General features: G+C 38.1%; 1 protein-coding gene across 3 annotated transcripts in view; it reads left to right on the top strand.

Annotated features, from left to right (window-relative positions):
* The window catches only part of SRGAP1 (SLIT-ROBO Rho GTPase activating protein 1), a 324,767-nt gene that overhangs the window by 258,538 nt on the left and 49,426 nt on the right, over nt 1–16,803 (top strand). For 2 of the 3 annotated variants that reach the window (XM_017507316.2, XM_037730968.1), the window contains exons 11-15: nt 4,451–4,478; nt 8,816–8,918; nt 12,424–12,484; nt 12,618–12,695; nt 14,714–14,848. In XM_017507316.2, coding sequence (XP_017362805.1) covers nt 4,451–4,478; nt 8,816–8,918; nt 12,424–12,484; nt 12,618–12,695; nt 14,714–14,848 — 405 coding nt within the window. Of the gene's footprint in view, nt 1–4,450; nt 4,479–8,815; nt 8,919–9,429; nt 9,464–12,423; nt 12,485–12,617; nt 12,696–14,713; nt 14,849–16,803 lie in introns of all 3 variants that reach the window. The other variant, XM_017507317.2, reaches the window with a different exon arrangement.

Here is a 16,803-nt window from a genome sequence, read left to right as displayed (position 1 = left end):
TCTTTATCTGGGAATTTCTTTCAATGGGCTCTGGTATTCCAGGGACACAAGCTGTGTTGAGGTGTGTAAGACCTTCACAGGACTCAATTTATGCTGCAGAAGAAACTGGATGGCTTTCATCCATCAGTAGCAGGCACACTAGCCTCTGCCCACTGGTTGCAGACCTCTCTGCTCCCTAGCCCTGACCCTTTTGCAAGCTTGGTAGCACCCCAATTGCTGGTCACTGCCTGAATTTGACACTGGCAACTTTGCCCAGAGAAAAGCTGAGCATGGGAGACATGCCCCACCTTTTAGCCCAACCATTATAAGCCTGCCAGCTTTCCATGCAGCAAGCCGTCTTCATGTTAATAGGGTACACCAAAGGAGACCAGGAGAGTTCATGGTGCCCATCCCATGGCGAAGTAATCCCGTGGTGAGCCCTTATGGAGGAATCTGAGTCTAGATTTGGCATAATAGAGTTACTAGTACAGGATTCAATGGTATCTTTGGGGACAGTCTTGACTTGGTATATAGAAATCGCCTCTCTGAAGTATACTAGACTCACCACTGCAAAAACTGCCTTTATAGTAAAACAAATAGAGCCTAGTCCGAAGATTTAGCAGTTGCTCATACACAGCAGAATCTGTAACTACAGACATGTGTTTGGCCTGCCTTACTGCTCAATTTTTGGCAGGCTGCCAGTGGCCCAGTGAGTCCTTTGATTTACAACATTGTGATGTGCAACTAGACTGGGCTCTTAAAGTGGCACTGTCAAAATTCAGAATTCCAAATCTTTGAAAACTACTGAAATAGAAACACGTAATGAGTTGTTAAGACCAAACTCATCATTATCATTTTCTTCATCCCTCAGCAACACCATTGTATCTTTTTGTGATGTCATTTGTTTTTAAATCATAGAAGTTAAACTGACCACACTAAATGAGATATACATCTAGAAAACTGAGAACCTGAATTGTTTTTTTCTTTTTCAGTAATGAGCCTTAATATTCACATTGGCTTCTTTGTGTGCAGCATTTGGGGTTAGGGGGGTGTAAATATCAGTGCAATTTTGCTAAACACAGAAAATCTGACACTAGGAGCTGAGCTCCATATTACATTGCTTCTTGCCGTGGACATAAGATTTCTGACAAAGGAATTTAATAGGTTATCCTCACACAATCCATTGTCTGTTTCTGAAAGGAGTACGAGTATACTTTCAAAAGGGAACTGATTGTGAATAATTTTGGTTTTTTAGAAAAGCACTGCAGTAGCTGGTATTCTTAAGGAAGAAAAAGGACTGGAAAGTAATGCCAGGAGTTCTTATCAGCCCTTTAGGCAAATCTAGGATGCCTGGGTCTCATTTGAGCTATACACATTTTAAGTATTTTATCTTTTTTTAAAAAAAATATCAGACCACTAAACTATATTTTGGTTTTCCTCATTAAATATATGTAGGAGATAAAATGCATTTAGGTGTGAAAAATAATTCACTTCATAATTCTCATGTGAAATTTAAGAGTAGCTAAAAAAAAACGTTTGCACCAAAAATGGCCCAAGCTAACCCTGGGTCATTTTTTCTTTCCAGATGGTTTGTATGGCGGGGGAGGGCAGAGACAGGGGAAGGAGTGGTCTGTTGTTTTTAATAATTAATAGCTTTCCAAAGAAAATGATTGAAATCTAATCCTCAGACCGCTGGAAGCTTTCACATTTCTCTGGGAAGGAGAGTCTTCTAAGCTTGTGTGTTATTGATCTATTAATGATGATACTGGTTAAAAAGTAAAACCTCATTCATCAGTTGAGACACACTCAAGACTATTAGTTGAAAAAACGATGGATGTGGTAGTGCAGTTATGTTGTGAATGATAGTTCTTACAAAGCTTGCCCTTGGTTCATTATTAAAAATGTATCTTTTATGGGTTTTTAATTTTTCATCTCATACTATTAAGTACGGATGGATGGAACAAAATAATTTTCAGCATTTTACATATTTTCTAAATCTAAGGAACAATGTGGGATATTTTAACAAAAATAGCATAATTTCAAAGTTATAAAACATTTCATTTCTAAGAAATTCTTACTGGCATCATTGTCATTGAGTCACTTGAAAGTGATTACCTATGTTATCAAATTTACATTTATAGATATTTATTAATTTAATAATGTACATATTTATAAAATTTATTAAAGTTATTTAAATATTCAGTATTTTGTATTTGGCTTTAGCCATATGAGGCAGACAGAATTGTAAGCCATAATCCCTACCTTTCTTCCAGGATCTTTCGAAGTATTTGCCAGGAAATAAAGACTTACATTTTTAAAGGTAGTACATTATAGTGCTTGAGAGCTAGTACATTATAGTGCTTGGGAGCTTAGGACTGGGATTAAAACAAACCTGGACCCAAGTGCTACGTCCACTTCATACTGATAGCGTGAATTTGGGCAAGTCAATTTTCTATATGCTCAGTCTTTTCAGTAAATAAGGATAGTAAGAGAAGCTATCTCATAAAGTCGTTGTGAAAATTGTGAGTTAATATATGTAATATAAAGTGCTTACAATGGTATCTAATAAATATTAGGCATCATTGTTGTTTTTATTGTTTTTACTAATATATATTGCATCATACCTAATTAGACTTAATGCTATAATAAAATATGCAACATGACACTATAATACAGCGCAAGCCAGGCAGTTTCTCTACCCTCAACCCTTTCACATTCCACCGCCTCACACTGGGTGATCTTATGTAGCTCCTGTGGACCCAGCACAACCTAAGTGGTGGTGACACTCACATCTTTATCTCCAGCCCTGTCTTTTCTCTGTGCTGTAACCCTGTAGAGCCAGCTTCCTGCTGAACACTTGCATTAGAATATCCCATAAGGCACCACATACCACAGTCATCTCACCATCTGCCCCCTCTACTTCCCAGTAGACATTTGTTCTCATTCATGAGTAGCTATAAATTATTCTGAAGGTCTATGTATACCTTCACTTTTTTCTTCTCCTCCAAAGTAGTAGAAGGCCAGCAAAAGGAAGGGACTTATAATTTGAATAAGTAGAACTGGAAGGAGGAGGAGGAGGAGGAGGAGGAGGGAGAGGAAAAATCAGATTCTTCCTCTTCCCTCATCCCATTTCAACTCATGGCCATGAACTCAGTCTGCCAACACTTTTACTGTGGACTTGGCCCTATGTGAAGAAAGGTAGTCTCAGATTTTAACTGTTTCTCACTTTTTAATCAATAGATATTAATCAAATCCTTTATGTTATTTGTTATTCAAGAGCAGATATTGGAGTAAAAGGCTCTGCTGCAGCCTGGGAGTGTTGATTTCGCCATTCCCAACAAGACAGCTTTCTTTGCCATTGTTATATTGGCCTTGACCCAGAAATCTGAATCACTGCATTATGATATGGCAGGCTGGGCTTAGCTGTTTGTGCTGCAACGTGACCATCCCCTGCCAGGTATATTTTCAAGCTGTTTCAGGACCATGTCATTATTTTGCAAACAAACCAGTTGAATGGTTCAACTTTCCCACATTCCTTCCCACCACTCTGCCCTAAACTTACAAAGCAACCGATAAACACATGCAAGCTTTAAATTACTGCAGATTGTGGGAGCACTACAAAAATTCAGCCCTGTTCCTTAAAACAAGTCAAGAAATCCAAATGTATAAGCAATTCGTGTTTTGATGGACAGAGAACTCTGAAAGGCTTTTAGCTTACAAGTTGATGGAATGTAGTATCATTTAATGTCCTGGTACTTTAATATTTGCAAATGTCATTTCTGATTACAGACTGCAACTTCTCTCTAGTCCCTTGATTCAAATTATAGAAACAACATCAACTTAGTCTAAAGAAATTGAACCTTCCCAACTCTATTTGAACCCATGGTTCTCCCCAACAAGTATCAATCAAAATAGAAAGAATAACTAACATGTAGCCCTTGGATGTGTCTTATTTGTATTTCATTTTTGTGCTTACAGTTACGATCATGCAGCTATTCTTGTTTCTTTTCTAAAAAAAAAAAAAAAATTAGGGTGGGGAGTTGGGGAGGGATAACATGGGGAGAAATGCCAGATATAGGTGATGGGGAGGAAGGCAGCAAACCACATTGCCATGTATGTACCTATGCAACAATCTTGCATGTTCTTCACATGTACCCCAAAACCTAAAATGCAATAAAATATATATTTTTTAAAAATTTTAAAAACCAACAAAACCTGCCTCAAATTGCCAAGTGAAACATGTTTCTCAGATCTATAGAAGTTATTAAATTTTATGTTTAGATTTTATGACATGTTTACTTAGAATTATTTGTCTATCTTCATATGCTATCCTTATGTTTTCTGTCATTAAAAAAATGTGTAAGTTATTATAAACTCAACATTTTAAAATAAAGGGCAGGTGATACAAAAGAGTAGCACATACATTCCACTGATTCCATTCTGTTTACTTACTTTAATTTTTTTCCTGCAGGTCATAGAGCTGAGTATATGACTACAAGGTAGGAAAATATCATAACTTATAACATGTTTCACTTTTCTCTTTAACAAGAAGCAACCATTTCAGTGCTGAAAGAATTAACATATTTTGTTAATGAATACGGGAGATAGTTTTGGCTTGACAAAGCATAGCAACATGAAATGTTTGGGCTTTTCACAAGACGAGGTATGTTCTGGCTTAAATGTTTCCCTCTAGAATTGTAAAGCTCTTAAATAAGCAGAGACAGCAACAAAAACGTAAGTTAAACAGGCTTGGTGTATCTAATCCAGCACACTTTAAGTGTTTCTTAATGGTGTGACAGGACTTTTAATTTGATAGTTTAATTAAAAAAACAATATGATGTGTACATCTATGCATAAGTAGAAAGTATAATTATTTTCTATTCCTATTTTCTTTTGGTCATATAAAAAATTATAGCTGGCCAGGCACAGTGGCTTAGTCTGTAATCCCAGCACATTGGGAGGCTGAGAGGGTTGGATCACCTGAGGTCAGGAGTTCAAGACCAGCCTGGCCAACGTGGTAAAACCCTGTATCTACTAAAAATACAAAAAAAAAAAAAAAAATAGCCAGGTGTGGTGGTGGGCGCCTGTAATCCCAGCTACTCAGGAGGCTGAGGCAGGAAAATCACTTGAACCCGGAAGGCAGAGGTTGCAATGAGCCACGATCGTGCCACTGCACTCGAGCCTGGGTGACAGAACGAGACTCCTTCTCAAAAAATAAATAAATAAATAAAAATCAGACCTATATTGAGTATCCTTAGGATTTTAGCTCTCTCTATATTCCCCATTTTGATTCGCTTTAAACACTTAACTTTTAACCCATATTCCCATATTGTACTTTCTGCATTCAGGGGAGGATTATAAAGCTACTACAGAAGGAAGAGCCATTTGGGCAGCAGATTCCAATTTGGGTTGAGGAAAGTTTGTGGCAACTTTTATTTTTCTGTCACCATTTGTGCAACAGCCAGAAATTATCTAATTAGCATAGCAAGATTTTGCACTTTTGAAGTTGAGTTCTCTTTGAAATAAGAGGCATTTAGAACCCTAGTATATCTGTTGCAGTAATTGGCAAGTCGACTTTCAAAGATCTATAATGTTACTGCTGGGCAGTTTATTCATAATGAAGCCCCTTGTACTTCTTGGTAAACCAACTAGAAAGATACAGCTCCTGACTTTTCCAAACCTAACCAAAGAAAAAAACACTGAGTTTTTTTTTCACCGTATCAGTGAAAAAGAGGACCATTACCTCTACCTGGTAATATGCAGCTTATAGAGATGTTTTTCATCTATAGTATCTCCTTACACTATCAATTATTTTACCTGTTGTTTCTCAATTATAATTAATGTAAGGCATTTCAAAAAAAAGATTTTTTTAAAAACAGAAATGTAAATATATTAATTTGCAATGAGAGCTAAAATTGCCAAATAGACTAGATATTCACATCAACCTGACCAGTACTTCTCATGTGGGCATCCTCTGTAGGAAACCAGTGATCAGGAAGTCATGCGCTAGGCACAGAACCAGAATGGGTCATGCCATTGGAATGTTGAATGGTCCTAGCTCTGTTCGCTTGATGTAGGCATAGCAGAGCCAGAATCATCAGACCTCCACCATGGAAATTACTCGGTTAAGCACTCAGGCAGTTCATTTTCATTCCAAGTTCCTCTCACAATTTTTATGTGTTCACATTTAACATACTTGAGAATCCTTTGGAGAGGTAATTTTCAGGCCTTTGATAGAAGACTCAGAAGATATCCCTCCATTAGTCAGGATTACCCTGCATCTCCCCGTCATGCAGGGACAATGATTCAGTGCATTGGAAGTTTTTGGCTCCAGCTACAAGATTGGCTTTCTCCGTGAATCAGTGACCAAACAAAATTCTAATCTCCTTAGCTTTGTCAGCTTCTCCAGATATCACCAGATGTGAAGCTCTCTTGGACCTTGTTGTCATAACCACGTTTTCTAGTTTCTGTGTTTAATGCTTTGATATCTTGGGGCCTTGCTGACCCCAGAAGGACTTCTGACCCTGGAAGGGGTCAGCAAGGCCCCAAGATATCAAAGCATTAAACACAGAATTGGTTAATCCACCCAAGATTAGCCAATTCATAGCAGTAGTAAGGACTGGCTTGCAAGTGTGCCTTTTGTTTGCAAGCCTGATAATCCACAGCACCTACCTCCAACCACCTCCTTCATCATGTTCTCACACTTAGGGCCACTATTCCCCTTCCCTAATCCCAGGGCCAGATATGGGACAATTTAGGGATAGTCCCTATGTCCCAAAACCCACTGGAATCATTCAAACTAGCCTATTCTAAACCTGCTTGCCCAGCTTCTCCCATTCCCTCCAGTGAGAACCACAATAAAGACTCTTGCCCACATTTTCCTTTACCCCTCTGCCTCCTGACCAACCCTGATGTTTCCTTCTGCGGCCTCCCTGATAATGGGGCATGTCCCCAACTCTTGGGAACTGTGAGTAACTATCTTGTCAGCAATAATTATCTCCTAATCCTTGGCCTCACCATACCTGAATAAAAATAAAATCCACAACCAATCAATAAAATCCACATTTTAGAACACTTAAAGGAGTGGATGAAATCAAGTACATAGGATTAAACCCTTTGGTGGTTGGTGGTTTTGTTCGTTTTACACCTATAAGATTCCTTCCTCTGTGAATGGCACAGAATTCATTGTATAAAAGAGATCTCAGAAATTTCAGCCGTGATAAGAGAGGATACACTGCCTGGTAGAAGTTTCCATATTCTCTTCTTGATACTCGCAAAGGCTCCTTTTCACCTCACCAGCACTGTGGGACTTCAGGTGTGCTTGCTGTGCACCCCATTCATCGTATGAGTCCATCTCCTGGGAGGTCTTAGAATTTAGCTACAGAAGGCCGTACCAGTATTTGTTTCCATACATGACAGTGTCTTGTGAAGCTAGTCAGGCTTCCGCGTAACTTCTTGGGATTTGGTATATGAGCCAGACTTTCTGAACTTAAGCTAAATGAACTAAAAAAGATAAATTTTCCTAGAGAGTCTGAAGCTTAATGAAGGGCTTTACACAATTTCCAAGTGTGGTGTATATCCTCCTATAAGCCTTGCAATTAAGAAGGAGTTTTATATTAAAACATCCAGAGACAGGTTTCGGGGTTCTCCTTCCTTGTATTTAATTCAGCACAGCAGTAGAAGTTGAGTCAGGTAATTCTGGTCTTCTTTCCACTAATGGGAGAGAGCAGAAGAGATTCCCTTTCTGCAATAACAGGACAAGGTGATACAGAGTTTCTGAATACACTGCATGCTGCACTGGATGTGCATATGTCAGAGAGAATGGCTTATTCACCAGAGCAGACAGGCAGACTGGAGAGGAAGAGTCTGCAGTGACATAAACGAGTACATCCTCATGCTCTACAGATATTTAGATGGTGGAATAGTTTGTTCTAAAGAAATAGTGATTCATGCAAGCCTATATGTCCCCCAAATCAGAAAAAGCAGTGAACCCAAATTATTTTTTTCACTTGTGACCCATTAATAGTTACTTTTGCATAAAATGAAATCCCATTACTACTAGAGGGGTATCGAACAGATGTGATGTTATTTGCATTGGTATTTTGGGCTGAGTGAGGTGGCTTATGCCTATAATCCCAGCACTTTGGGAGGCCAAGGTGGAAGGATTGTTTGAGCCCAGGAGATCAAGACCAGCCTGGGAAACATAGGGAGATGCCATCCCTACAAAAAATTTAAAAATTCGCTGGGCATGATGGCATGCACCTGTAGTCCTAGCTACTTGGGCTGAGGTGGGAGGATCCCTTGAGCCCAGAAGGTGGAGGCTGCAGTGAGCCATGATCATTCCACTACACTCCAGCCTGGGTAATAGAGCAAGACACTTTCTCAAAAAAAAAAAAAAAAAAAAAAAAGGCATGAACCTAAAAATGTTATATTTAATGCTTCATTTAGGGATCTACTGGAGCCCTAATCTTTATGACCGGTTGTATCTTACTGTGTGGCTTGTAAACCAAATAACAAGAATGCTGGTTTGTTAACATTTGGGCAAATAGCTAACGAGTCTACTTGGTAGTGCTTATAATTTTATAACAAACCAGCAAAGAAACAAATGTCAGCTGCAACATACAGGGAAACAGCAATGTGAACAAACAATCCATATGATTTTTGATACAGAAATGAAAGTAAATAAATGGGAAACGGGAGGGATGTTTTCCCCTGTGACTGGGGGAGGGGAAGGAACCCCAAGATTCCCGTGTTTTGTAATTTTGATGTGACCTATAGATGTTTCATTTACTGTTTGATTTCTTCCATGCTCAGTAATTATATTCCCTTCCCTTAGGCCTCCAAATGTTCCCCCTAAGCCCCAGAAACACAGGAAGTCCAGGCCCCGCTCACAGTATAATACTAAGTTGTTTAATGGGGATTTGGAAACATTCGTCAAGGTACTGGCACCAGCCATCTGGGTGGCTGATCTCCACGCTTCTTAACTATAATGGTCTCAGCCTCTTGTAAGAGGAGGCAGGTCATTATGTCCAAGTCTGTCCTGGGGCTCTTTGCTTTCCCAGAAAATCAATATAATATTTCCTGAAGTCAGCGAGGAAAGAATATTTGGGTTGAATGCTTTGAGAAGAGAGAATAAACATGGGTATTATGTGGGCACAAAAGAAAGCCCTCTTTAATTTTTTTTTAAAGAGCCATAATTTGTACAGAAAGTTAAAAAGCAACCTGATAAAAATGTTGTCTTTTTACTTGTGCAAATGAGATGGCACAAAATAATTTTTAAATTCTGCTTGTTAGGCTAGCTCTGAAGCACAGCAGGAGTTTTGATTTCCCATGACTTGAGGAATTCATTATATTGAATAAATTGTAAGGCCCTGTGATCTATACCTTGTATCTCTGCTGTGTTTACTCTTCGTCTTCTTTTTCATCCTGTATTTCTGATAATGCTTCTAGCCGAGGACGAAGGAACTCGCACACGAGACATCAGGTATAGTGCTAGAGGGACATGAGGGTGCAGCCTCCTTCACTGTCAGTATCATTTTCAAGTCATGCTCATGCTTGGCTTTAATTAGATTGTTAAGGTTTTTAAAAGAAAAATGTTTGCAATTGGAAATTAGACAGGTTTATAAATAGGTTTTACTTAGAAACTATAGAAATCAAACCCTAGAGGGAAAAAATGGGTACATTAAACCCTTAGTTTTTACATTATGTCTTTCGCAAATGTATCAAGTGTGATCAAGGGCTTTTATTAGGTAAAGTCGATGTTAAATATAAATTACACGCTTAATACTGGATTATGGACCCTAGTGTGAACTTTACAAAAAGAAAAGGGCTTGCTTTCTCCTTTAGAGCTCACATTTTATGGCATGGCTGCCATGTTTCTGCAAACTGAGTTCATTTAGGAAATCACATTATTAATAACCTCTCTTAATGATATGTTACAGGTATCTTACTTTCTTAGGTCTGTTTATTGAATATGTATACTAATAATTAAAGAAATGTGCATGTGGCATGTATATGGACAGATAGATACATACATACATAATACATAGATTAAAAACCTCTGGCAGCCTTAAAAATCAGCCCTACTCTGGAGTTAAGTGAAAAGCCACTGAAGAACTAAATAGCAATTACAAAATCTACTGCCTTAAGCCTTAAACCCAGAATAGCCTTATTGGCTCTAATTTAATATAAAATTATTGTCAAATTTGATTATCTAGTTTCCCAGCCCATGGCTTATAAGCAGGGGCAAATTAGATGGAGAGAGAGGAACAATAAAATGAAACACATGAGATATTCAGCTGAAGGCCTGGCAGAGAAAGAGAATAGAGAAAAGCTGCAAGAAGCAGACATAGAATTCTGTTGTATTTGATAATACAGTATGAGAATGGCTACTTAAGATGATAGTGAAGCACGTATTATATATTTTTTAATATTTTTCATTAAGAGCAGTTACCGGAAAGTAAATTGAGGCACTAGAGAATAAATAAACCAGGTATCATGGAAAATTCACTTACAGAAGCTCTTCACTGCCCAGATGGCACATTGAAAAATCTTTGGTAATAGAAATAATACTGAGGGTTCCTTTCCACTTCTGAAAAGGGCTCGATCACTTGAAATCTTCAGTGTCACTGCGAAGACACTTCCAAGAGCAAAACCGTTTTTCTCTTTTTCTCATGGGAAAACTGACACTAAGGGACCAGTTTGAATGGTAGACGAAATGCACTACAGTGTTGTTATAAAATATTTTCTTACATTTTCTACCTAAGCATCTGAAATCTATAAAATTAAATTAAATCACATACACTCATTACTTTTTGACTACAAAATTCATTGTATCTGAATGAAATACTGATCATAGGTTTCTAAAAAAGCAATTACTAAATGTAAACACAAAAACATTTTTTAAAAATATGAAAACCTAAGACATATTTTATTGAGAACTTTCTTAATGCAAACATTTTCCTTTTAATAACCTTTTATTCTTTGCTTTTGTTTTTGTTTACTAAGTTCAGCAGAGATATAAACTAATGGTCTCCTTTTATCACTTATATTTAAAAATGTGTTGCTTTTAGATTAGTGTTCCATGAATTGTTTGTATAGTTTACTTCCTCTAAAACACTTATATCTTAAAGAAGAATCCTTTCACATTTTAGGTTGTGATATCATTACACTGCTGTTCTTGAGCTAACTAGTCCACACTAAAATGTGTTTTTATTCTTAAGACTCTTCTTTAAGAAATTAATAAAATTTGTGCTCCTAAAACAAATTAACTAATTAGAGAAACTTAATATAGGCTCAAGAAGTAATTGAGCCATTATCTGGTTTATACACTGATTAGATTGTCTTAAAACCTAAAATAAGACAATCCCTTAAGAAGTGTATTACCCATTCTAGGAATACTAAAGAGTTTAAATTGCTGAACTGCATTATTCCCAATCCTTCCCCCACTGCTTAATTGGAAAGGTTAATGGATTCTGAATTGTTCTAATATATTAAGATAACCAACTTTTTCTTGCATTTCAAAATAAAATTTCTCATGAATTAATATCTGATGTTAGCTAACCATTTTTGAGCCCCATGGTTTGGTTTGGTTTTGTTTTTAAGATCTAATTCCTGAAAAAGCAGAGTCTTAAAATTACATGAAAAATAATTCTGTCGTCCATAGCTTTCTTTAACTTCATGGAGTACATGGCATCGGTACATATTTAACTGTGACCTCAGCAGCCTTTTATCTCATTTGTCATCCTATGAATGTTTTAAAGCATTGCTGCAATTTACATTTGTTCTGTAGAAGGCAATGACTGTTTTACAAGATGTGGGGAAAGAAGGCCCAAAAATATTCCTTTCTAAAAAATGAAATCTACTGGAATATACATTTGTGTCATTTATTTGCTTCTTTCTTAAAATATGAAAACATAACAATGAAAAACCTGTAGGTTCTGATGCAAACTAAATAAATACATGATTTAATTATCTCTGTAACAATTCTCATATTATGCATCTATAGACATGGAAGCCGTTTTATAACCTGTCATCTAGGTGATGTAGTCTCAGGGATGTCAGAGAATCCTGAGATGGCTGAAAGGTTGTCTTTCATGATGAATACAGCCAATCAATCTGAAGATATTATGATTATAATACACAGAGTTCTTTTTTAAGTCCATTAAAGATTGGTCACTTGTATAAATAAGCTTTTAAAAATGAGTTATTCACATATTCATTTTGGTATGTGAGTCTTAATAAAAGCAAAAGAGATGAGTTAGCTTTTGACACCTCTAGGCACAGCAGAGTAAGTTGAAACAGGATTGCCTTAAATGTATTTAATTTGGTTTGCTCCAGAACTGCAAAAATCCCTCTTTAATTCCTGTTAAACTGTAAGCCTTATTATCACGTGGGGTTTATACCTCTTCCTTGAGGTTAACTGGTTTCCATCCCTCTACCCAGGACTCGGGACAGGTTATTCCCCTCATTGTGGAAAGCTGCATTCGGTTCATCAATCTCTATGGTAAGCCATAAACTACAGAATTCTTATTTTTAAAAAATCACTAGAAGTGTTTCAGTAAATTTACTTCCTGGGAAAGGGGGGACCTAGACAGTGTGATAGGGTTTTTATTCTCTTTCCCTTCTTTTCTCTTTAGGTCTTCAACATCAGGGGATTTTCAGAGTGTCTGGTTCCCAGGTGGAAGTCAATGATATTAAAAATTCATTTGAGAGAGGTAATTGCACATCTACCCCTATAAGCAAACTATGTTAAAAAGTCATCATGTTCTGTAAACTGAAGTGCCACCCTTATTCTGTATATCCTCAAAACCTTTCTCTTTGTATTTAATACATTAGGGGTGCAGCGGTAAGAATCCATTCAGAGTAGCTGAGAAATGGGACCAAAACTATCAGGCCTTGATATTAAAATTAGAAAAGCATATGAGTTCTGCATCCTGGTTGAGGACTGACATTGATAATTGGTGCCAGGTATATCAAATGTGGTATATCAAATGTGGGGCTGAAAGTGTTCTAGAAGCATGGCCAGGACAGCCCTGGGCCTAGACAGCAGGTGAGGGAGGCAGCTCCTCCCAGCTGCCCAGCTCCTCCCTTTGTCGGGAGCTCTTTCTTCCCTTCCTCTTCTCAGCATCCTCAGACTCCTTCCCTGTGACCCTGGGGGTTGCCTTATGCTTGTTCATAACTGGCTGTCAAGTTTTACTAAACTGTGTCATATACCATATATATTATTTTTTTCAATGTCAATACTTTATGTTCCCTTAATTTTTTATTTTTAACTATTATGGGTACCTAATGGTATTATGTATTAATAGGATACAGATGATGTTTTAACACGGACATACAGTGTGTAATGGTCACATCAGGGTAACTGGGGTGTCCATTACCTAGAGTACACATCATTTCCTTATGTTAGGAACATTCCAACTGGCACATTATAATTAGCAAAGCTGCACACCTTTGACATCTCTAGGCACAGACCTAGAATCATATGTGTCAGGCAGACCTAGAATCATATCGGACTCTCAGCTACTAATCAATCATGTAATTTGGGTCCAGTCATTCAATTCTTATTTTGCCTCTGTTTCCTCATCTGCAAAACTGTAAAACTTGATGGTTAGAGCAGAGCAGCCATATGTGCCAAGTCTCATGCATTGGCCATCTTCAGGATAAGCTGAAATACGGTAAAGTATCCGGTTCTGTGCTAGCCACCACAGGCAAAATACACTATCATTTTTCCTTGAAAATTTTCCTGGTATTTGTTATTTGTGATCTGCTTGGGTGAGGCTTTCTCACAGTGGGCAAAACTAATAGTAATTATTATATTCTGATAAATTCATGTTCAGTGATTTCTTGCCCTAGGAACAGAGAAAAGGGAACAACAGATCCCTAAAAATAAATTGCCCTAAGAAGCAAAAAAAAAATGTTAAAATGCAATGCACACTTTTTATGAACTTCAGAAGCATAAAACTGTAAATAAATGATTTAAGGCTCTATATTATGTTGAACTTCTTAAGGATTTTATCTCTAAGAGGAACACTAACCAGACTAGTTGTCTAATATTTTAAAGTTGTTTACCATAAATAACAATATAATTTTATATTTGTGATATATTTTTTAATTCCCACTTTTTATACAAACCCCTTGGTAGCGTGAAAGATACATTTTCAAGTTACTCTATCTGATTTTAGAGCCGCCCTCTGCTTAAGAAAGCTTTCACATGTGCTTTGAATACCACCATGCCACTTTGGGAAATAGTTACTTACTTAATTGTAGGTGTTCACAATTCAGTGGAGCCTATGATATTTCTGATAAATTTTGCTGACCCATATAGCATAGCCAGATGGACCTATGGCGTGTCTTTTTCCCAGTAGGGTAAGAAACACAGGATGCAGTGTTTGAATTTATGTCAAACTAAGATTACAGATTTCAACTTAAAAAAAAGGGGGGGGTTGGGTAAAATTACAAATCCCACAATATTTTATTTAAAGATTTGGGTAACTTGTAAGGGATTATTTAGTAGCATAAGATTTTAAAAGCTTTATTTTAGCCAACTATTTTTAGGTTAATCATGGGGTGGGATATCTAAGCCAATTATTTTAATTTTAGTACCATGTAATCTTTCATAAAGCATAATTAAAAGATACATGTGTATATATAGCAATGTGTGTGTATGCATAGAAATATATTTTTGTTCAGAGAAGAAAAATCATTGTAAATGTACCAAATTTTTTTTTAGGTGAAAATCCTTTGGCTGATGACCAGAGTAACCATGATATTAACTCAGTTGCTGGCGTTCTGAAGCTCTATTTCCGTGGGCTGGAAAACCCCCTCTTTCCTAAGGAAAGATTTAATGATCTGATTTCTTGTATCAGTAAGTGGACATTTTTTTCATCTTTTCCTACCAGAATTCTTTCACTAACCAACTTCCTGGAAAAGGCAGTGGCCCACCTCCGCACACCCCTACCCCCACAATTACCCCATGACCACCATATTTCTGAGACCATTTGTTTTCTTTTTGGATCCAGTGCGAGTCATCCTCCCAGCTGTGGCCTCGCCCTTGACTAAGTGGGCTTTCCTCCTGAACATCCTCTGGCTCCAGAAAGCCAGGAGCTTCCCACTCATGGCTGGAATTGAGCAGAAAGGCAGATGCCAGCCGCCTAAGGGAAAGGAGGAAGTTGTAAGCTGGGAAATGTGACCTTTTTTTGGCTTTTGGTTCCTGGTTTTCTCAGCCAGTTTTAGGAGTGGGGTAATTTATCCATCTTTGAATGTTATTTCAAGAAATGGGTAAAATGAGATCAAAGATCCTTATTACAGTACAGAAATACCAGGTGGTAATTATCTGTCAGTGGGCAACCCAAGCTAATAGGCAGAGTTTCTCTGGGATTGTGTATGATATATTATGAAACCAGTAATCATTGGCAAAGTAAAGCATTGCTGTTTACTTCAGTGGGGGCTTTTTGATACTATACCAAAAAAAGGTGAAAATAATGATACCATGAATTAATTATTTGCCACAATTAGGATTCATGCATGTAAAAATGCAGTGCCCCTTTTAAGTCCAAGTTCCCAGCAAGAGGCTAGAGCTGACTTCAAACACTTAGGCTTCAGAAGAATCAACTTTTTACTCTTAATAAGGAAATCTCCCTCCAGCCCCCCCACCCCCACCTGAATCAACAAGTCCTATTGATCTGGCCTCCAAAAGAAAACCTCACTACTCATCCCTCCTTCCCCATTCCCATCACGTTGCTTTCTCACTAGGGATAATTAGAATCTCTTAAATGGACTCTACTACTAGATTTTGCCTTCCTTTCCCAACACCTACTCCCTGACCCTGGCCATGCATCGTTCCATTCTCCACACTGCATCTGGAGTTAAAAACAAACTGGATTGCTTGCTTTCTCCCCTTTTAAAAATTTATTTTAATATTTCCCACATAAAAGCAAACTCCAGGCCAGGCACGGTGGCTCATGCCTGTAATCCCAGCACTTTGGGAGGCCGAGGCAGATGGATCACCTGAGGTCAGGAGTTCGAGACCAGCCTGGCCAACATGGTGAAACCCCATCTCTAAAAAGAAAAAAAAAAAAAAAAAAAGAGAAAAAAAAAAAAAAGCATACTCCCCAAGGTAGGCTGATTGCTTGAGGCCAGTAGTTTGAGACCAGCCTGGGCAACATGGCAAAACCCCATCTCTACTAAAAATAAAAAATTAGCTGGGCAGGGTGAAATGCACCTGAATTCCCAGCTTCTTAGGAGGCTGAAGCAGGAAGATCATTTGAGTCTGGCGGACGGAGGTTGCAGTGAGCCGAGATCATGCCATTGCACTCCAGTCTGGGTGACAGAGCAAGACTCTGTCTCAAAAAAAAAAAAAAAAAGGCAAACTCTGTGGCAGGGCCAATTCATAGATTTAAATTCTTCCTCTCTCTGATCTCTCCTACTGCTGCACAGCCCTCTGCTGCTACCCTACCACGTTTACTTTATGTTTCAAACTGTACACATGGCAGGCCATTTCCCACCTCCATCGCCTTGTCTATGCTGTTTCCTCTGCTGTCCCTGATAACCATTCAACATCTGCTACGAAGGCTTTGTGGAATTGGCACTCCTCCCACAACTCTGTCCTCCCCACCACTCCAAGCAGGATTAATCACTTTCTCCTCTACCAGTATTCTACTGGGTACATATGTCCATAATTTTTCTGATCTCCCCACATTATAATTTTTTTAACCCCTCTGTCTCCTACTACTAGAGAAAGAGTGTAGGGAGTAGGTTAAGAATGGAGGCTCTAGGCCGGGCGCGGTGGCTCAAGCCTGTAATCCCGGCACTTTGGGAGGC

The sequence above is a fragment of the Cebus imitator genome, unplaced genomic scaffold (assembly GCF_001604975.1).
Source record: "Cebus imitator isolate Cc_AM_T3 unplaced genomic scaffold, Cebus_imitator-1.0 Scaffold372, whole genome shotgun sequence".
NCBI lineage: Eukaryota > Metazoa > Chordata > Mammalia > Primates > Cebidae > Cebus > Cebus imitator.
The sequence above is the reverse complement of the archived record's forward strand: the minus strand, read 5'-3'. Positions and strand labels throughout refer to the sequence as shown.